The sequence below is a fragment of the Cibotium barometz genome, chromosome 12, assembly GCF_041138505.1.
Source record: "Cibotium barometz isolate CiBa-2024 chromosome 12, ASM4113850v1, whole genome shotgun sequence".
NCBI classification, from domain to species: domain Eukaryota; kingdom Viridiplantae; phylum Streptophyta; class Polypodiopsida; order Cyatheales; family Cibotiaceae; genus Cibotium; species Cibotium barometz.
Window position 1 is genome coordinate 44933383 of NC_141057.1, and position 23184 is coordinate 44956566.

Consider the following 23184-nt stretch of genomic DNA (forward strand, 5'->3'; position numbering starts at 1 on the left):
CCGTCCAACTGACGGTCCACCGGGAAGGTGGGGAGTGTCGGGATCTTCACATGTCTCTCGGCCATCTCATACAGATCTGCCATAGCGGGGATGTACTCTGAAAAGGGTGGGTGGGTGGGAACAAAGAAGAACTGCTACCTGCAACAAGTGGCTGTCCAGCAAATCAGCCCACCTTCCTCTTGCTTCTCCTCTTCCTGATCAGCCCAAAACAGTCCACCAATCAGCCACAAAACAGCCCCCCTCTTGCTCACACAAATCCCAAGACCTATCAAGAGCCTAGGGCTCTGATACAATGTCAGAATACGCAGCGGAGATGATGACCAAATCTGGGAACACGAGCAAAAGCAAAAACGCAGGCAGAAAAACAGCACAAGAGAGAGAGAGATGTAGGCGTGTAACTCTGCTCTATATACACAAGAAGATCCCGAGGAATGATACAAATGAGGTATGGGGGCTGAGGACCTATATATACCTCCCTAGAGGGCAGTCGGCCAGCATAAGGAAAAGCCCACGACTGATAAAAAGGTCCACGACTGCATAAATGCAGTCGGCCAGCAATCTGGTGCCCAAAACTGATCAAAACCAGTCGGCCAGCAGTTGATAAACACCCAGTCAGCCAATACTGTACTGCTCTTGGCACCCTCTGGCAGCCCTCCCAAGCCTCAGAAAAATGGGAAAAATAGGGGAAAAATACGGAGAGTGGGGAAAAATGGGAAAACACCTCATAAGGGCGGGCACACCCACAACAAAGGCCCTAGTGTATAAAACTAGACAGGAGATGACTTCTAACAGAACTGTGTCCACAAGACTGAACGGACAAACTGATTGACTGACCGCCAAACGCAAGGACAAAGTGACCAAACGTTGGGCAGAACTGTGCATAAGCTTTAGGTGACTGTGAAGCGATCTTCGAGAGAAATACACCGGCCCAAGATTGAGGGTTGCACAAGCAAGAGCCTAGGCATACATGCTTGACTTTTCTTAATAATCTCTGGTTTTTACCTGATGATTTATGGGATTGAACATAGCTTGCCTTTTATACGATTCCAGGATGCAGGTTGGCTGCGTGAACAGCGTGTCAGCCAGCAGCAAATACCCACGACTAGCAATAAATGCTGGTTGGGTTAATGGTCGGCTGGCTGCCTGTCCTGGCCGACAGCAGTCTGGCCTTGGCTGACCGCTTGTACAAACCATATGGCCTGTCACTTGGTCTTATTGGGTGGCTAGGAGTACCTAGCACCCCTTGCAAGGCTTGCCTAGGCTAGGGGCCGCCTTGGGGCTGGTCCCTTCTACATGGAATGCAACTGATGCTTAACATGCATCCTACTGCTATGGTTGACATCTACATGCACCTATATGATGAACAGTTGCTGAATTCTCCACAGTGGGTTAAGAGGACTGATGTTGTGCATTGTCCAACTGTCTTGCAATCTAAGTTGCATGGTGACATTGCTTATCTTCTTGATGATGGGAAAAGGACCAAAACTTTTGAATGACAACTTTGGACAGTGCTTGAAACCGGCCTCTGATGGAAAACCAGAGTGCGGTAGACTAGCAGTCACCCGTCCACTTGTAGTCTGGATGATAAAACAAAGCAGATTGGAGCTAGAGTGCCCAAATCTGAAAACACAGCGACACCTGTTGGCTCCAAAGCTTGGCGCCCCTTGCGGTATTTCTTTATTCAATTATAATAATATGAATGGCTGAGTACAACACAAAGATCAGCCAAGAGTTTACACCTGTATATCCAATCTGACGGCCCACAAATCCTTCTCAGCACAGAGGATCTATGCACACAGATCTGTGTCTCCAAATAACACATTGTGCCTCCCTCTGATCAGCCAAGATCACTAAGCAGGCTAGCCATGGGCATACATCTGGCATAACTCAAGTGCATGATACATCTTCTCAGCTCAAACATACATGTGCTGTCCAAACTCTGTCTCAACCCTTGTCAATCTGCCATACCCCTCCTCTCACAAGGGGCCAGATAACACATATCTGCAACAGACATCAAGCAGTAGAAAGAGAGAGAGATGAACAGAAACAGAGCTTACCAAGTTCAGCTCGTGAAACAACACTGGAGGAAGCAACAGCACCAATCTGTACTTGCAGGCACTTGTATCCACAACCCTGCTTCACACGTGTGCTTGTACTTGCCTGTATCCTCCTCCTGATGTTCACTCTTATGCTGTCCTTGAAAATACAGATCTGAAAATCAGCACTGTACCCGTCTGTACCACCTCGGGATACGTGCCAAGAGTTGTACTTGCACAAACAATCGGCTGTCCTGATTCTGGTCGCCTGAATCTGAGTAACCAGGCCTGTCCAGCACCTGTCTACACCCCTGCAGCAACTGTACTTGCTGTACCTGGCTGCCCGTACACTGTACGGTAGCCGTACAGTACTGTACTGCTGTTGTACCTGCTGGTACAGCCTGACCAGACCTGTGCGCAGAGAATCCAACAGAATTTAACAGCCGCCTGTGTGTAGCGTGGACCAAGGAAGTGCCTGCAGCCTGTCCGTACAGGCTGTACGGCTTGTTTGCACAGGGAAAACTGCAGCAAAGAGTCTTCAGCAGTCGCCCTTTTCCTTCCACTTCTCCACGCTTGTGTACATGCGCTTCAAGAACTCCACGATTCCCTTCCCAAAAAGCTAGAGAGAGAGGGAGGAGAGAGAAGCACTCCAAAAGTGGCCCTCTTCCCCAAATTAATCCCTAGGGCCCCAAACTTTAATAAGTTCCTAGGGCCACTAAGGCCTAGGGACAAACTTTAATAAACATTAAAGTTTAATGTTTCTAGTTCCCCCCTTCACACCTAGGGATGTCCACACATCTTAAACTCTGTCCGGGCACCCCCCATGTGAATCATAAAATATTCTGACTCTGCAACCACCATGCCCACACTTGTACTGTTCCATTTTCACAGGGCCATGACATACCCCCCTCTTGAAAAATGGCAAGCGTCCTCGATTGCATTCTGGTGATGCATCAAAATATCCAAAGTGAAATATACAATATGGCAAGATCAGCGTCCCAATCTCTCTGAGTCATACACATGTATCAATATTCACTGCAAACCAATGGCATAGTAATAGTTCAAGTTGTATACCACTGTGAACCATACATATCCACAACAATCTCCATGTGACTAGTACACATATATCATAGAAGTCCCATAAACAGATGTACTGTCAGCCTCAGTACCTTCGGGTGAGATAAAATCTGCACCAAGCGACCTCTAGATGTCATCTGAGCCTGTCTGTATCAAGGGAGTGGAGGTGCTACCCCCCTCTTGAGCATCAGGTAATGCTCCAGACCCATGCTCTGCTGAACCTGAATGAGCCACAATAAGAGTCGGCTCTAACTCAAAGGCATCGAGATAAAGCTGCAAAACCTGAGGTGAATCTGTTAAGTCACCTTCCTCCATCCACTTCGCATCCATCGGTGAATAGTTCTTGAACTTCACAAGATAGCGACGGGAAACTTTACCTCGTACCTTCCTTTCTTTATGTGCAAGTATCTGCTTTGGAATCAGAACCTCATCAAGTTCCTCAACTTCCGGCTGAGCCTCATCTGATACATCCTCAGGCACATCCCCACAGAAAGGTCTAAGAAGACTCACGTGAAAAGCATTGTGAATCCTCCAGTGATCTGGTAACTTCAAACGATAGGTTACCTCACCAATCTTTTCCAAAACCTGAAAAGGCCCATAATATCGCATACTCAACTTAGGGAATAAGCGCTCTTTACCCTTCATCTTCTTGAGTCTAGCCTTTTCAAAGCGCAAAAGAACCCAATCACCCAATGCAAACTGTAAATCACGTCTGTGACGGTCTGCGGCTTTCTTTTGCTTCTGCTGAGTTTTCTGGAGGGCCAACTTAACTCTCCGATAAGCTTCATCCAAGGTCTCCACATACTGATCAGCCTCAAAGATCTTATCCTTTGTATGCAAAATGGGCGGAACCTTCTTCCCTCCTTCTACAATCTCAAAAGGCGCCTTGCGTGTCGAGCTATGTACAGTGTTGTTATATGCAAACTCCACCAAAGGAAGATATTTTTCCCATTGTTGCTTATGCTCTGATACATAACATTTGAGAAGATCCAACACTGTAGAGTTAGCCTCTTCTGACTGACCATCTGTCTGTGGATGAAATGACGATGAAAACTTGAGAGTTGTACCCATGTTGTCAAACAACCCTCTCCAAAACAAACTCGTCATCCGTGGATCACGGTCACTAATGATAGACGTAGGCAAGCCATGATACTTGATGATGTTCGCCATGAACAACTTCACCATATGGTCCACTTTAATTGTCTTCCTCACGGGAATGAAATGTGCCTGCTTGCTGAACCTGCATATGATAGTCCAGATGCCATCATTTCCCGTTTGTGTCCGTGTGGAAGATCAAATACAAAATCCATGGCAATGCTCTCCCAAGGTCTATCCGGAATAGGTAAAGGCTGTAATAACCCTGGTGTCTTCTGACGGTCAAACTTTACCTTCTGACATACGATGCATTGCCTCACAAAGGCATCAACATCTCTTCTCAAGGTTGGCCAATAAAAGAAAGTCTCCACTGCTTTTACCGTGGCGTCAATACCTCTATGACCTGCATACGGTGGAGCATGACTTTCAATCATAACCTTGAGTCGCAATGGCCTGATAACACACAGTCTGCCATGCATCAATAAAAACCCATCTCTGAGAGTGTAATGCTCATGCCGCTGACCCTCAGACATCTGATCATACAACCTTTCAAAGTCCTCATCATGGGCATACTGCTCTTTCATTTCATCAAGCTCATGATGATAAGCAAGTGAAACTGCAGAGACCTGTGGCTTGCGTGACAAAGCATCTGCCACTACATTCTTTTTGCCTTCCACATGCACAATCTGGAAGTGAAACATTGACAAAAAGTTTGCCCAACGCATATGCTTCTCTGAAAGCTTAGTCTGCGTGAGGAAGTAACGCAAGGTCTGATGATCTGTCTGTACAGTAAAATCAGCCCCAAGCAAGTAGTGTTTCCATGTAGAAAGAGCGTGAATTACAGCCAACATCTCTTTCTCATACACCTGCAAATGCTTCTCAGCATCTTGCAAAACTCTACTCTCATAGGTTATAACATGTCCCTCTTGCATGAGAACTGCACCAATGCTACTTCCACATGCATCACACTGGACAACAAAAGCCTTTCGGAGGTCCGGTAACACCAATACTGGGTCCGAAGTAAGCTTTTCTTTGAGCTTTTTGAATACTGTAATTTCCCGATCAGCCCATCTAAACGGAGTTGCTTTCTTCGTCAAGGCATGAAGAGGCGAAGCAATTTCAGCAAAGTGCCGTATGTAACGCCTGTAATAGGAACACAATCCTAGAAAGCTGCGTACATCATGCACGGTCCTCAAAGCTGGCCAATTAAGTATTGCTTCCACCTTTGCTGGATCCATACGGACTCCATGACCAGACACAATATGCCCCAAGAAATGTATCTCCTGCAAAAAGAACTCACTCTTCTTGCCATTAACCACCAATCTATGGTTTCTGAGTTCTGCAAACACAATGGCCAAATGCCTTCTATGCTCTTCCTCAGTTTGGCAGGCGCATTTGTCAAACCAAAGGGCATAACCAAGAACTCATACAATCCAAATGTGGTTCGGAATGCTGTCTTATGCACATCCTCGGGTCTAATGCGTATCTGATGATACCCGCTTTTCAAGTCAATACGACTAAAAACTGTGGAGCCCTGTAAGCGGTCCAATATGTCATCGATCCTCGGTATGGGGAATCGATTCCTGATGGTATTCTTATTGAGCGCCCTGTAATCAATACACATGCGCCAAGAACCATCCTTCTTCTGCACTAAGAGCACAGGTGAGCAAAAGGGTGATGAGCTAGGCTGAATCAACCCCTTATTCAATAGCTCCTGCACCTGACTCATAATCTCTTCCTGTTGGGCTGCACTAACACGGTACGGCGGTCTATTCGGTGGAGTACTACCAGGAATCAGATCTATGGCATGATCTTCTGGCCTCTCAGGAGGTAATTCTCCTGGCAATGACTCGGAAAAACAGTCTTGAAACCCACTTAAGAAATCAGCCCTGTCCTTATCTAACATTGACAAATTAGACTTAGACTCATCATCCTGTGCATCCTTTACATAAATCAAGTACGCGGAAAGATGCTTTTTCATTACTGATGAAATCGCCGAAGCGGATACAATAGGAACAGATTCCCCTTTGAGTTTTACATCCAATACATGCTCTTTCCCTCTATGAGTCAGAGTGATTTTCCTATTGTAAGTATCCACCACCGCATGTACCCTGTGGCACCATGGCATCCCCAACAAAACATCACAGCCATCCAAAGGCATGATGAAGAACTCTTCGCTGTCCACATAACCCTGCAAATGAAGCCGAAGCTTCCCAATGATAGGAGTGACGGGTTCTGCATACCCTGGACAAGCCATATTTGCCTCATGTAACGGCCCCATCTCCTCTGCGCGAATCCCCAATCGGCCAGCCAAATCTGGTGAAATGAAGTTGGCTCTAGCACCTGTGTCAAAGAAGATCAAAGCATTCTGATCTCTCACTTTGCCCCATGCCCTGCACAACTCTGTAGCTTCACCACCTAGCTGCTCCCCCACAAGATCAGGAACTAAGCCTGCAGAAGGCTTTGGTTTCTTTGGCTTGGGCTCTCCTTTGTTGTCAGAGTCCTTTTGGGACTTTCTTTTGGGACAATTGAATGACATATGCCCCTCTTCAGTACAGTAAAAACACTTTTGAGCATCTCTCAAAGCGTGTCTTTCCTCAGAAGTCCTCTTGGGCATTGGCAACTTCTTATACTTCGTCTCTGAAGACCCTTTAGCATCACGAGAAGCATGCCCAAATTTTTTAGCTTTCTTGCTCAATTTCTTAGTGCCTTTAAATCCAGATGAACCACCCGTGAGTAACGCATTAGCTGTCATAGCATTTTCAATCATCTGTGACATGTTCGTTACTCTTGTCTTTATACAATAATCTCGTACCTCCTTGGGCAGCCCACAACAATACTTCTCTACCTGCTCAGATAATGGCACGGCACGATAAGAAGTCACTGGGAGTAGAGCTTCCCAAAACTTCTTGTTATAATCCTCCAAACTATCACACTTTGAAGCATCCAGCTTGTGCCATGCGGTCATAACATCCACCTCAAATGTAGATGTGAGCCATACGGAAGAGAAAACCTGTTTGAATTGGACCCATGTGGTGGGTGCTATGCCCTGCAAAAGAAGAGTAGACCACCACTGCAAAGCATTGCCCTTGAGAAAAGTGGCAGCTTTCCTCACCTTAGAGGACTCTGTGTAATTCCCACCAGAAAAAGCAGCATCAAACTGCTTTAAAAAGGTAAGTGCCTTCAATTTATCCTTGGCCCCACTGAAAGTGTCAAACTTCACTGCAGCTCCCCCTTCCTTGTAATCCTTCGCCTTTCCCATAGGCGTTAGATTGTCATATGGAAGTGGCTTCGCAAGATTGCTGCCCCCAACATTCATACCCATCATTGGGTCAACATTTCGCATTCCCATGCCAGGCATACCATACATTCCAGCCATGTTTCCATACATTCCATTATGCATACCTGGCTGCATACCACCAAACATATTGCCTTGCATCCCAGGTTGCATGCCTGCAAACATATTTCCAGCCATACCGGACTGCATACCACCATACATATTCCCTTGCATGCCAGGCTGAAAATTGGCTCCAAAAGGCCCATACATACCCATGCCTCCCTGAGGATAACCCCCAGTCATGGATTGAAACACCGAGCCACCACCAAAATAACCTGGATGCATGTTCTGCTGAGGAATAGGTGGCTGTCCATAGAAGGAACTCTGAGAGTTTGCACCATAAGCATGCTGCATATTCAGAAACTGGCCAAAAGATGGTTCCTGTGGGATGGCACCACTATGACCCTGTGGAAGATTCTTCGAGCGAACCTTCTTCTTCTTTTTCTGGGGCTCTGTGCGAGATCTCATAAATTCAGCAAATCTCTGGCTCTGAGTGAGCTGCATAAAAGTATCCATAACACTAGCCAAGCGATCTTTGAACCGAGCATCATCATCCTCTTTACCATGCACATCTTCTGGCTGTGTTACATCCTCATAAGGCTCAACATCTGCAGCCTGTTCTCCTGCAAAAATATCCTCAGATACATCTCTTTCAGGAGAAGTCTCTTGCTCTTCTTCTTCATGATAAAAGTACTCATCCTCTGTATCAGACATGTTTGCTGAATTTTCAGCGATGGCTTTCTTCAAAGCAACCACGAGCTCACCCCCTTCAGAAAGTTGATGATTGGTCCCGGGGACGGAACCTTGAAACCGGCCTCTGATGGAAAACCAGAGTGCGGTAGACTAGCAGTCACCCGTCCACTTGTAGTCTGGATGATAAAACAAAGCAGATTGGAGCTAGAGTGCCCAAATCTGAAAACACAGCGACACCTGTTGGCTCCAAAGCTTGGCGCCCCTTGCGGTATTTCTTTATTCAATTATAATAATATGAATGGCTGAGTACAACACAAAGATCAGCCAAGAGTTTACACCTGTATATCCAATCTGACGGCCCACAAATCCTTCTCAGCACAGAGGATCTATGCACACAGATCTGTGTCTCCAAATAACACATTGTGCCTCCCTCTGATCAGCCAAGATCACTAAGCAGGCTAGCCATGGGCATACATCTGGCATAACTCAAGTGCATGATACATCTTCTCAGCTCAAACATACATGTGCTGTCCAAACTCTGTCTCAACCCTTGTCAATCTGCCATACCCCTCCTCTCACAAGGGGCCAGATAACACATATCTGCAACAGACATCAAGCAGTAGAAAGAGAGATATATGAACAGAAACAGAGCTTACCAAGTTCAGCTCGTGAAACAACACTGGAGGAAGCAACAGCACCAATCTGTACTTGCAGGCACTTGTATCCACAACCCTGCTTCACACGTGTGCTTGTACTTGCCTGTATCCTCCTCCTGATGTTCACTCTTATGCTGTCCTTGAAAATACAGATCTGAAAATCAGCACTGTACCCGTCTGTACCACCTCGGGATACGTGCCAAGAGTTGTACTTGCACAAACAATCGGCTGTCCTGATTCTGGTCGCCTGAATCTGAGTAACCAGGCCTGTCCAGCACCTGTCTACACCCCTGCAGCAACTGTACTTGCTGTACCTGGCTGCCCGTACACTGTACGGTAGCCGTACAGTACTGTACTGCTGTTGTACCTGCTGGTACAGCCTGACCAGACCTGTGCGCAGAGAATCCAACAGAATTTAACAGCCGCCTGTGTGTAGCGTGGACCAAGGAAGTGCCTGCAGCCTGTCCGTACAGGCTGTACGGCTTGTTTGCACAGGGAAAACTGCAGCAAAGAGTCTTCAGCAGTCGCCCTTTTCCTTCCACTTCTCCACGCTTGTGTACATGCGCTTCAAGAACTCCACGATTCCCTTCCCAAAAAGCTAGAGAGAGAGGGAGGAGAGAGAAGCACTCCAAAAGTGGCCCTCTTCCCCAAATTAATCCCTAGGGCCCCAAACTTTAATAAGTTCCTAGGGCCACTAAGGCCTAGGGACAAACTTTAATAAACATTAAAGTTTAATGTTTCTAGTTCCCCCCTTCACACCTAGGGATGTCCACACATCTTAAACTCTGTCCGGGCACCCCCCATGTGAATCATAAAATATTCTGACTCTGCAACCACCATGCCCACACTTGTACTGTTCCATTTTCACAGGGCCATGACAGTGCTAGCCCATTTGCTCGAGACTTTGCTTCATGATCCTTAAATATACCCATTCACCTTCTTTAAAATTGACGTCTCTCCGTGATTTGTTGCCTGATTGGTGTAAGCCTCATGAGCTTTGGTAAGACGCTCTTTGACGGACTCAATGATGGCTGAAAAAGTTTGTCGTCTTGTTGGATTCCAAGGAAGGCGAGATCATCCTCGTGAGAAGGGATGAAAATCTTCGATCAAAGGCTGCCTCGTACGGAGTCTTGCCAACACTTCGACTGCTATGCTTTACGCACATGGAAAGCCAACTGATTGTAAATCTCGGTTTGGGGATGGAATGCACTGGACAATTGCAATTTGGTACCAAAGTTGTCGAACAGAGCTTGCCAAACGTGAGATGTAACTTTGGATCCCGATCTGAAATAATGGTCCACGGCAAACCACAAACTGGATACCAATGTTGGAGAAAAAGCCGAGCTATATCCTCTGTTGTGGCCGTGTGCTTGCATGGTATAAGCATACAAAATTTACTGAATTTGTTAGTTGTCGTCATACTAACAAATTTACTGAATTTGTTAGTATTCCGAGATCCAGTAGATGCAAGAAGGGGTCCAACAAAATCCATCGAAATGTCGTGAAACAGACCCCTAAGAACGGGCAATGACTGAAGCCACCCTGCTTGTTTGGTATGAGGTACTTTCACTTTTTGACATATAGAACATGCAGAAACGTAGTTGTACACATCCTTGCGCATCTTTGGCTAAGAAAACAAACTTTCTAACTTTCTCCTAGATAACCTCTTTATAATCTTAGGCGATTCCTTATTTAAACAAACCATTGGTATTCCTATGGGTACTAATTGTGCCGTTTTTCTTGCTAACTTTAATCTTTTTACATATGAATTTAAATGTATGGAGTGCCTAGTTTTCGTTGATACATGTCTTGTCTTTCTCCACAATCTTTGTCAAGTGAGACTCAGCTATCGTCATGCACTGAGTATTCCTAGATCCAGTAGATGCAGGAAGGGGTCCAACAAAATTCATCGAAATGTCGTGAAACGGACCCTCAAGAACGGGCAATGATTGAAGCCACCTTGCCTGTTTGGTATGAGGTACTTTCACTTTTTGACATATGGAACATGCAGAAACATAGTTGTACACATCCCAGCGCATCTTTGGCTAAGAAAACAAAATTTCTTTCTCCTAGATAACCTCTATATAACCTTAGGCGATTCCTTGTTTAAACAAACCATTGGTATTCCTATGGGTACTAATTGTGCCGTTTTTCTTAGTTATTCAGATTCTCTCGTATTTGTTCAAACACGTTCGCTTTTATCACTCAAGTTTGCCAACTCATCAATTTGCTTGTGCAAAAGGATTACTGCTTTAAAAAGGTTTTAAGCAAAGTTTGTTGCTTTTTGAATCGAAGTAGATATATCTTTGAGATTTCTGCTTTTGGAATGTTTAAGATTATAAGTAATAAATTTCACAAAAATGGGGAGCTTAAAAGCCCATTTTCTGTTTAGATCATTTTAGCTCTTAGTTGTTATTTATCATTGCTTCTAGTCTTGCTTAATCATCGCTTTAATAGGGAAGTGATTTGTTTTTGCTAGTCAAGTTGTAAGTGCTAGCCTTCATCATGGTTGAGTTTGTCCTTCACCTCTAGAGAAGTGATAAAAGCTCAGCTCGTTGGTGTCTGTATAAATATTGCGTCCTCTTGGTTAGGACAATTTTTATATATATGTAAACCCCATCTACTCTGGGGCGTTGATGACGTGAGTAGGGATGTCGTAGCACCTAGTCCATGCTATGCATGATGAAGTTGATGATCTTATACTTCATGATTGGACAATCTTTTAGGTGAAGTTCGCACTTTTTGTACTCTTGTCTTTACTTGTTTTGTTTTAGTGATTTAGTCATTTAAATTTTATTTTGCTAATTAGTCATTAAAAATTTGTTTAGCTTGTTTGTTAGAAATTCTTTTGTTGTGGTTCAATAAAGAATGTGTGTGTATATGTGGCGTGTGTGATTTAGTTATGTATTTGTCTATTTTTGCAAGTTATTATTACTATATTTTTTTTCTCGGGTGTCTCTATTAAGCCTTTTTATTTTTTTTTCTCGGGTGTCTCTATTAAGCCTTTTTAAATTTTTATTTTTTTAAATTTTGTTTGTTTTTGGTGATTTTTTTCTTTCTTTTAAAATTATTCATAAGTTCAGATTCATCTGGCCCTATGACGGTATATAGATCTTTCTAACTTCTCCAAGGTATTGTTGATCTCGCGATGACTATCAACAAGTGAATCATGGGCATCATGGAGGAGTGCCGGTCTTTTCTTCTTGAGAACACATAGTTGACCCTTGTAAAAGAGCCAACCGTCGTGAATGGTATAATGACCCGGTTCTGAATAAAGGGCCATACTAGGAGTTCCAAATTTTGGACAACCTATATACTGTGTCTTCATACTGTCTAAATCTTTTCCTTGTATCTCCAACACAGTGGACTCCTGTTGTATTGTCTGAATACTACCTTTGCGTCTCAAAGCATCTGCCCCACAGGGTTCTTCTTACTCGATACATACTCAAATCATTCCGTCAAATTGTTGGAACAACTGACTTCACTAGTGTTGTCTATCGCTCTTTTGACATTTGGCATAGTTTGCAACCACTTCAAGGCCAGGTGGTTTGTCTTCACAGTAAATTCCCTTCTATAAAGAAAAGGTTTTCACTGTTTTAAGGTTGTGATAACCCCTAGCACTCTTTGTCGTAGACATAATAATTTTTTACTGCATCATTTAACTTTTTGCTGTAATACGCTACGGAAGCCCACAAAGGAATATATCTCTTGGGCTATCTTTGGAACGTCCCAATCGAGAATTGCCTTTATCTTTTTAGGGTCAAGGCGAATGTCGTCGGAACCGATCACATAGTCCAGGTACTGGACTTCTTGAACTCTAAATGTGCTCTTCTTTGCATTAATGTAGAGTTCGTTGTCTCGCAAAAGTTGCAAGACCTTCTGCACATCTTCCATGTGCTATTCTGTAGTGGCAGAAAAAAAAGAATGTCATCCAAAAAAATGAAGACATATACCGATGAGTACGGCGAAGACTTGTGACATCATCTTGTTGAATGTTGCCAGTGTATTGGTCAAACCAAAAGGCATGACTACAAACTCATAATGATCTCGTTGTGATCGAAAGGCCGTCTTTGGGATATCGGCCTCGAAAATGCAGACTTTATGCTAGCCACTTTTGAGGTTGATCTTGGTGAAGTACTTAGTATTGTTGAGTCTTTCAAGGATGTACTCTATCCTTGGCATGGGAAACTTATTAACTTGTTCAAGGCTTGGAAATCCACACAGAGATGTGCGGTCTTATCTTTCTTTTTGGAGAGGATGAAGGCCTGATGAAACCAAACCTAAGCAACTGTGCTAGTTGCGTCCCCAACTCAGCCTCAGCTTCCAATGCCTTGGAAAGACGATACGAAAACTTACTGGGTGGCTCGGCTCCAGGTACCAAATCTATACGATGGTCTCCAGGACGAGAGGGTGGAGGTCTTGGTGGAAGATCATTCTTCAACATGATGTCTTGAAACTGTTGGAGGAGGCGTGTCATCTGTGGCTCTAATGGAGTCACGGTGGATGTCGCTATCTACCGTGGGCGTATATAGATCATCGCACACTCAGCTCCCTTTCTAATAGCTTTATTGGCCTGAAGGTGGGAAATAAGCAGAATACCATGGATGCTTTGATCCCCGCGAATGATAGTAGGCTCAGGCAAACCTTCGACGGGCGTGAAGGTGTCCTGTCTCGAATCAAGAATGGGCGCATACTGGCGGAACCATTGAATCCCAAGGATCATGTTGCACCCAAGAAGGGGCGAGACGCTGAAGTCGCTCTGAAACTGAGCCTTCTGGACGATGAAGGCAAACTGTTGAGCTTTCTGGGAAATATGGGAATGTAGGCCGGGAGTGAACCTGTCCATGTCCAAATGATACGGTACAAGGACACATTTCATCTTGGACGCCAAGTGCAGAGAGATGGCATTTTCAGAATTGCCCATGTTGAAGAGAACAACAAATTGTTGCCCCTTTGCTGCGCTATAAGCTCGAATAAGACCTTTCTAACGCTCCTCAACTCCGTCCTCCTGCTTATATCATTGAATACCACTGCGGGTACCACATTCAAAGCGGAAAAAGTTGAACAACATTGGTGGTTGAGGGGGTGGCACAATTGTGGTGGTAGCCACTGTAGGCACAGGGGAACCATTCTGGGTGAGTTAGTAGAACTCATCTTTAAGATTTGTCATGTGCTGTGGAGGTAGAAACCTGGTTCATTGGACACAAAGGTGTCCCAATCATAGTCCGGTTAGCTAATGTAAGAATCTATATGCAAACGGGACCAATGTTGCCACCAAGTGACTGCATCACCTGTGAGGTGTGGAGCCGCCAAATGGACTTTGTCTTGGGTTTTTGTGATTTTGGAAATTGGAAAGTGGGCAACAAACTGGTGAATAAATTGAGTCACAACCGAATGGGCGCACTTGCCGTCGTACTTGGTGAAGTTTGGTGAGGCACGTATAATTGTTGTCAAGGCTATGGTTGAGGTCGTGGAGAATTAAGAAAGGTGGAAAGAAGTGACTAGAGTCCGGAGTGTTTGTTGGAACTGGTCCCTCAAGTCTTCTCGGGTCTGTCGCTTGTGGTTCGCCTTTGCTTCGAGCTCTGCCCGCAATCGCTCCTCATTGGCCTTGCGTTTGGCTTTCTCTACCAGCTGTTCGGCCAGTCTTGCTTCACGGTCTTGCTCTTCCTTTTCAGTCATCCATTGACACCATTGTTCCATAGAGGAACTTTGCTCTTTAGGTGTCTCCTGTTGGGCCAAGGTTGCCTGTAATTTTGCCAGTTTTTTTCCATTTGGACTCTTTTGAGTTGCATCTGGAGTTGCCTTATTTGTTGCTTTAACTTCTGGTTGTCTTCGTCTTCTTTTTGCAGTCAGTCCAAGCTTGTTTCATGGATTTCCCAAAAATCTTTAACTCTTCTTCAAATGCCCAATGGTCATCTTTGCTCCATGTTTGCTTGTCACAAAATATGAAACTCCTGGATAGAGACTCCCATACTTCTGTTTTCACATAGTGTTTCTTCGAATGGTTCTTCTTCTTTAGTGATGTCTTCGGAGCTTGATGCCATTGTGGATGGGTGAGTGGTTTTTCCCAATCTCAAATTTACCGTCCACCACAGGATGCCCTCACCCTAGGTTGCCTGGTTGAATCATGTCCCAAGCTCTGATACCAATGTAGCATGCACTGAGATAGGACCATGTGAAATAGCGAAGCCTTTCTTTAAACCTGAGCTTAGTGAGTCTTTAGCAATCCTTTAAAACAACATACATGAATCTAAAAGAGATGTAGTAGAGACGACACCAGATGGGGTCCCGAATTATCCACTGAAGGGCCCCCCTTGCAAGGAGTAGTATTTGCTTTATTTCTTCTTCCGCAGAGCTGTATACAAGCCGAACTGTGTCCACAAGACTAAGCAGACAAACTACCGCCGAACACAAGGACAAAGCGACCAAACGCTGGGCAGAACTGTGCATAAGCTTTAGGCGACTGTGAAGCTATCTTCGAGAGAAATACACCGGCCCGAGGGCCGAGACTGAGGATTGGTGTGCTGAATACTCCTGAAGAGACTGAGCTTCTTTGCCTTGGGCTGAAAGCACAAGAGTGGCTTTAAGTATGCACAGGCAGGAGCCTAGGCATACATGCTTGACTTTTCTTGATAATCTATGGTTTTTACCTAATGATTTATGGGACTGAACATGACTTGCCTTTTATATGATTCCAAGATGATGCAGGTCGGCTGCCTCAGCAGATGCCACGACTAGCAATAAATGCTGGTCGGCTGGCTGCCTGACCTGGCCGACTGCTGTCCAGGCCATCAAGGACCTGGCCGACTGCTTGTACAGGCCATATGGCCTGTCACCTGGTCTTACTGGGGTGGCTAGGGGTACTAAGTACCCCTTGCAAGGCTTGCCCAAGTTAGGGGCTGCCTTGGGCCTGGCCTTGGGGCTGGTCCCTTCTACATGGAATGCAACTGAATGCTTTACATGCATCCTACTGCTATGGCTGACATCTATATGCACCTATATGATGAACACTCGCTGAATTTTCGACAGTGGGTTAAGAGGACTGACCTGACACTGACCTCTATGGCTGGGAGACTGACATACGTAGCTTGTACCTAACATGTCCCAGACTGGGGCTCACAAAGCATATGACAAAATATCCTAAAAGGTACTACTTCTGTACACGATTCTTGCACTGTTGAGGAGCTAGTTTGTCACCGTGTACCAAAGTGCATGGGTGCACGTGACATTAGAGGTGTTATAATGTGTAGAATTTGCATGTACAAGATAGCTATTGATAATGACGTGAACTCTCCGTATGGGCATGCATGTATACCTTATTTGTTGCAACTTGACGGGAGTCCTTCTATTGCATCTAAGCTAGGAGCACGAGGTAGCTACGTTCAGTAAGTGTAAGATGGTAAGGAGTTTGTGCTCGATGATTGTTGCGAAGATCATAAGATAATGCACACAACTTTTCTGTTGGCAATCTTTAGGAGTGGGCTGATTTTTTTTTTTGCAATGGTATTGCACAAGAACTTTGTACTTCATGTGAAGAATTGTAAGATAGCTTTGTCTTAAAAGGTCAGCTGCAAAGCTTGTCTTTATTTAATTAGCTTCAATCAAGTGTATCTTGTGTACTCACTAATGCCATAGCTCTTCAGCACTTTTTAACATTTTGCTTTGATTGATACAGCTCAAAGGCTGTAGGCAATGATATTATTGGAATTGATTTGTGTACAACAAACTCTTGCGTATCAATCATGGACGGAAAGGTGAGCCAGCTTGAAGTTGTTATTACATGTCTATATATCCTTGACGCTAAATGGTGGTTTTGAGATAAGCTTTAAGCTCATTTTGGATTAAGTCAGTTGCCTAATGTATTTTTTGAAATTATCTTTTGTTTCAGGCTGAAAAGTGGTATACTATTTAGTTATAGTTAACTTTTTAAAGTATTTTATCTGCACTATTCTTTACCGTGAGCATGTTAGCATTTATGGAAATAGGCAATCTTTGTCCCTATAGCTACAACCTCTAGTTGGATTCTACAGATGCAGCATCAATCAGTCTACAGAAGCACTTTTCTCTAAAGGACTGCTAATAGCCTTTTCCATCATTTTTCTTTTTTTCGTGGCTACATGTCTGTGCTGTTCTTGTTTACTTTTACTGAATAAGCATGAGATGTTTTGCTACATGAAAGCATTGACTGCTGTTAGCTGTGAATGGTTTGCTCTTTGATGTGTACTACATAGCACATTTGGAGTTGACGGAAATGGTCATTGAGGGATACCAATTCTGCACAGGTAAAAGAGGTTTTAGATGGCTGGATTTGCAAGGTTTCTGTGGGGGCTGTTGTCACATGCAATTTTGCAAAGCCTTGTACTTGGATTAAACCGAGCAATTACTGTGGTACATCAACTTGAGAGAAGGGATAAGCAAGAGAAACACAGGCACCCAGTTGGGTCCCAACGCCTGCTGAAGGCCCCCCCACCTTTTGGTGTGTTGGCTTGTATTATGGAGATATGTACAGCAGATTTTTGACCTTGATCTTTTGATGTCTCCTTCCTTGCCTTGACACCCTTGGTTTTCAAACTGTCCATTAGTGAGTCTTGTTGATCCCCTTTGCCGTTGGTCTTTTGTCAAGTGGAGTACTCTTTTTTTTTTTTTCTCGGGAGAGAGATCCTACTAATAGTTAACATTACAACTCGCTCAACGTCCCAGCCACGCTGGTGTCGTGAGCTACAAGATCATCTACGCGGCCCTCTGAAGAGGGCGACGAGCACACTCGACCACAGAGAGCGGAGGGGCTACACTGGAGTCCTCCTGGGAAAGGCGGCCAGAACACGATCGACGCCGAAAGGGAAGCTTATGGAGAGCGCGGATGAGAGGTGCCGCCGAGGGGTCCAAGCAGGGTTTGAACCCAAGACCTTTCGGTCCTAGGCAAACACTTTACCACTTGGACTATCACCTCTTTGGCTCAAGTGGAGTACTCTTATCTTGGTCCTGGATGCTAATGAAGATGGTCGGGATTCAACCCCCAAATTTGGGAATGAGATGACTGAAGTGGGGAGGGACTAGGCATATTATAGGGCACTTGAAAAGACTAGGCATACACATAAGGATATAATAATGGTCCTTTTATAGGAGAGACTCCCCTTTACAAGGTGTATACATATGTTGTCACCTCATATGCCACATGTCAAACCATGATGCCAAGTGTTCGCAAGATGTGTCACCTACATATATCATTGCTTACATAAGATCCTCTTGAGAGGTTGTTCCCACACACTAGCGATTGTTTACACACATGAGAACCGCTTTATTTTAAACCTAGAATACTAAGTTATTAGGTGCCAGTTTACACCACCACCTAGCACTTGTTTATTCCCACATTCATCACTATTAATATTTAACACACCGATTGCAGAAAGTGATATCTATTCGGTTGAACCTTAACTTGCACACTTTCGAATTATCAATAAAGTACCAATAAAACTAGTGCACCTCAAGGAAAAATCAATTGGCCGGAAGGCCCATCCTCCACATGTTTATAATTGAAAAGCTATCTCATGTGACCATAGAGAAACCACATTAGTGTATCGAATCACTTGGCGAATCAGTCTTGATGGTTAGTCAAGATTTACTCCCTGTGGCTTGGATTCATTTGAGTCACAAAATTGTACAAGGCAACATGGAGTCCTACCGAAATCCCAACTTAAAGTTGTAAACTCTATTAGAAGATGCTCAAGAAGAATACAACTCCCGAGGCATACTGTGCACTACAGCAAAAATGTGTCCAAACATCTCCATGACCCCTTTATACCATATTGTGGAACTAAGGTTACAACTGGTAATTAAAATATAGGCAAGATCAATGATCGTACAGGAAAGTAACAGCAACTATGAATAGTCACTTCCACAAGTCAGCCAGCTTCTGCACAAGTTTGGCATTAACGAAGTTGTGAATGTTAGCAGGGTCAAAAAAAGATGTGTACAACTCCCCTAACCTTGACTTATACCTACGTATCAAGTCGTTAGGACCGAAGACTGCCATGCTGAAAACACATTCCATGCAAGCACTATGACCTAAAACAATAGTATCTATGGAAGAAATTTGAGAGTTACTTGTTACTTCAGTCAAATGAGTTGCCTTGGTCTTTGACTTCAGACAACTTGGCTTCAAATGACCATTCTGACCGTGAGAGAAACACCTGCCCTCCCTAATGTTTTGGAGGATCTACTGATGCTTCTGATCCTTCTTGGTGCCTGAAGCTTGCTCAAAGGTTCCTGTGGTTTGAGGTTTCTCAGAGACATTCTTCAATTTCTGGCCGATCATGGTCTCTTCATGAATCCTAGCATATCGGATGGCATCCTACAGTGTCTTGCCATGATTGTTCTTTAATTGGAGCTTGTGTTCCCGTGCCAATCCACAGATAAAAAATGCACACAATGTTGTGGCATCCATATGTGCCACTCAGGTTTGCAACTCTCTGAATCTCTATAAGTACTTGTTGCTCCACATGATTCAAGAATCAGATAATCAACAAAAAGGTAAGTGAGTTAGCAAAAGACAAGTTTCTCATATCCAAGTCCGTAAACTTGGCCACAATATCAAACTCATCCTCCCCCTGGAGGAACTCATCGTGAAACAATGTCTCAAACTTTGTCCAAGTACTCGGTTTATTCTTGAGTTCTCTACACCATGTCAGGGCTTTCCCCTTTAGTAGACCCCTAACCATCTGAATCTTCTGAGCTTCTGGGAACTGGTGAAACTCAAAGTGTACGTTCCAGCGTGGTCGAGCCAAGAGTCAACCACCTTCTGGGTTTTCTTCGAGTGCCAACAAAGGAGATACCGTTGGTGGTCCCACATAAGCCACTACCAATCATGGCTCACTGAAGTACATGCATTAACAAGATTAGAGAAACCAAATAAGAGGGGTGTAGGCAAGCTCACTACCCAACCAGACGTTCGCGTCCGCAAACCTCCCCTGAACCAGGGGCTAAAGTTCCACTCCCATGAGTCCATGCTGGTCAGCCTTGGTGTCCCATAGCACCAGTGCCTTCCCATAGGGGTCCTCTGTAACTATTTGGCCCTCCTAGCTCTATTTCACATGATGGAACACATGTCCGGACATAGACAGGTGGAAGAAGACATGGGAACATGGATCATATAGTTTGCTCAAGAAAAAACATCAGTTTTGGTCAAAAAGCAAGAAAAAGCAATAAGTCAAACTAAGTTGACCGCGAGCTAAGGGCACCATTCTAAAGAGGAGATTGAGCCGGATCAAAAAGCTAGAAGCTGCTTTTCCAAAAAGCAGCTCCAAGGCCAAAAAGCAAGGCCCTGAAGCTAGAAAAGCAATAATTCAAAAACTTTGGCAAAAGATGAGTAATATTTTATTATTATTAAAATATAAAAGCAAAATGACAAAAGCAAAGCAAAAAGCTTGGCTAAAGACTTTTCTGGCAAAAAGCAGGGCTGTTCTCGAATCCCAAGTGTAAAACAGAACCTCAAGCCTCTCTTTTGGCATCAAGCTTGTGGAGAGCATGGAGACCCTCATCTTCATCTACTCACCGCCGCCGCCACTGTCACCGTCGGATAGCCACCTTGCGTTGCCTCTATGCCACCTTGTGCTGCATAGCTCCGTCTCTGCTCCGCCCTGCTAAGTTAGCAGCGCCTCCCGCCGTTGCCATCGCCACCGCCCTCTTGTGCCACCATGCGCCGCCTGTGTTGCTTCTTGCCACGCTTTGTGTTGCCCTTAGCCTTTGCCCAGTAGGGCCAGTAGCGCTGCTAGTACCGCTCAGGGCCACCAGTAGCCTTTTGGCAAGAGATTTGACTCTAGATTCATAAATCTGCCATTAGGGTTAAGGGTTCCATCGCCAACTTGGTGTTTGCTTTCTCTAGAAATTTCTACAAATTGGATATTGAGTTTTCTTGGATCTGGACTTAGACTTAGACTTAGACTTAGACTTGGACTTGGACTTGGACTTGGACTTGGACTTGGACTTGGACTTGGACTTGGACTTGGACTTGGACTTGGATTTTGGATGTGGATTTGGATATTGGATCTGGTACTAGCTCGGTGAGAGATTCTTGTATATCATTTCAGTGTGGTGTGCTCGGCATCAGAGATCTTGGGCCCCAACGCCAACTTCGACTTGGGATTCTACATCGGAATATTTGTTTGCTTTGTATTCATTGTTGTATTGACCCTGGCTTGCATGCCTGTGGATTGTTCCTGAATAAATTCCTAAAAGGAGGCGGGGCTTGTTCGGCACTCAGTGTGGTGTACTGTGCAAAGATCCCTATTTCCTACTCTCTCCCCCCCCTCTCTCTGTATCTTTATCTCTTGGACACGTGGTTGAATCTGTCATGACACACCCGCTGGGCTTACATTGGTATTAGAGCAGGATTTCTCTTGAAACTTTCTTGGGGTGATAGAGCCATGTCGAGAGAAGAGGGAAACCAAGGACCTAATGAAGGGAACAACTATGAGGCGGATCTAGGACTTCAAGACGGGAACCAAGGCCGTCGATGAGACCACGGCCATGACATCGGCGGAGTAGTGAGGTTTTCAATAGTTTAGATAGTTTCTCCAAGACGAAGAATTTCTTGCTTGGATAGCCAAGAAGGAACAGGACCATAGAAGGGCTGAAATGCTTGAAGATTTCATCAAGGGGCGAGCCACGGAAGCCGAAGGAGTTGAAGCTGCTGAGGCTATCCCTAGGTTTGCTTTTTCAGATGTAGCTTCTTCGAGACATGCAAAGGAAAGAAAGACAAAGGAGCCTTCATCAACCGGCAAGATGGACTTCAAGCCAGGAGAGAAGAGTGTCAAGTTCGATGCTTTTCATGGAAAGCGGGATACACAAAAAGCATTAACTTTTGTTAAGCAGTTTGATGCCGCTTTTGGAGAAGATGACTACTCTGAAAAGTCAAAGCTTCGCATGCATTTGAAGGATGCTACCTTGAATTGGTGGCTAAAGGTGGTATAGGAAGGGTCCGAGCCAAAGACACGGACCGACTTCAAGACTACGTTCAACAAGAAGTTCCTGTGTGAAAATATAACCAAACTGATATTTTATCCAGCCCAAATGGGTTTGTTTTTTGGCATTTATTTGACTTCTCTGCTGGCTGACAGCTATCCTTGGCCGACTAGCACCCCCTCAACAAAAAGCCTCATTATTCAGCAGCACACAATCATCAGAAGATCATCGTTATACCCTGCTGTTGCTGCTGCTGCCGGCACATCAACATCAACACACTGTTCATCGTCATTCTCTGTACTACTCACTTACATAGTGCTTATTGCTGCTATAAATAACAGTCCAGTCATAAATAGCCAATAACCTTGGATTTACCAAATCTGAACCTTAGCTACTTGAACCTGCCTGCTTTTCCTAATCCCAAGACTCCCCTAACCTTGGTGGATCAGTCCCTAACCCCAAGGGCTAGTGTTAGGTACGTAACAAACTTCCTCTTCCTCCGCGCTGACCTAGAACCAGAGTGCCACGGTTATTTCTCAGGGTTTTGCATCTACAGGGCCTAGTGGTTCTGCCGAGCCTTCCACTTCAGGAGGACACTAGGCTTTTTTTCTTAGTTACTAAGTTTATTTCATTCAGTTCCTAGTTTGGTTAGAGCAATTCAGCAGCATTGTTTGGTTATAGACTTGTATGTAATGCTTTTTATTAGTTCTCTCTATGGTGGTGACCTGTGGTTGCTGGTTCTACATTCTTCTTCTCCCTCAACTCTTCTTCTTTGGCATAGATGCTTTCTCGGTGAACTTCTTTGGCACATTTTTCTCTGTTGATTCAGTGAGGATGGTGAATCTATTAGTGGTGGGTGGCACCCTGACCACCCGTGACTGCATTTGGCAGCTCACATGTGTCAATATTTTGGCCGGCCAAAAGTGCATTTGGTAGCTTGTGCCGGTCAAAAGAGCATTTGGTGGCTTATGCCAGTCAAAAGTGGTAACCCTGGTGCCTTAAAGATTTGGAGCAGTGTTGGCCACCTACCACTTGTGGCATCTTGGACTGGCACATTGTGGCATATGCCACACTAGTGCATCTTCGACCGGTGCACTCCACTTGTAGGGCATCTGCACTGATGGCGGTGTTCTCATTTAGGTGGCCACCTTGGACCGGTGAAAGGCGAAGACTTGTTGTACATACTATGAATGCACTCTGGGACATCATCTTATTCTGTTCACTTAAGAATGTTAAATGTGATTACTAATTGCCGGTCTAATTTGTCTCTTCCACTGGTGTACTGTGTACTGTCTGTGTATGCAATCTTAATGACGAACCACCTGAGTAG

The 23184-nt window shown here is 44.6% G+C and overlaps 1 protein-coding gene across 1 annotated transcript in view; it reads left to right on the top strand.

Moving 5' to 3' along the window:
- LOC147633469 (pentatricopeptide repeat-containing protein At4g02750-like) overlaps window positions 1-23184 on the top strand; it is a 28774-nt gene that overhangs the window by 3286 nt on the left and 2304 nt on the right. The window contains exon 3 of the mRNA XM_086806555.1: window positions 16570-16648. Coding sequence (XP_086662681.1) covers window positions 16570-16648 — 79 coding nt within the window. The remainder of the gene's footprint in view (window positions 1-16569; window positions 16649-23184) is intronic.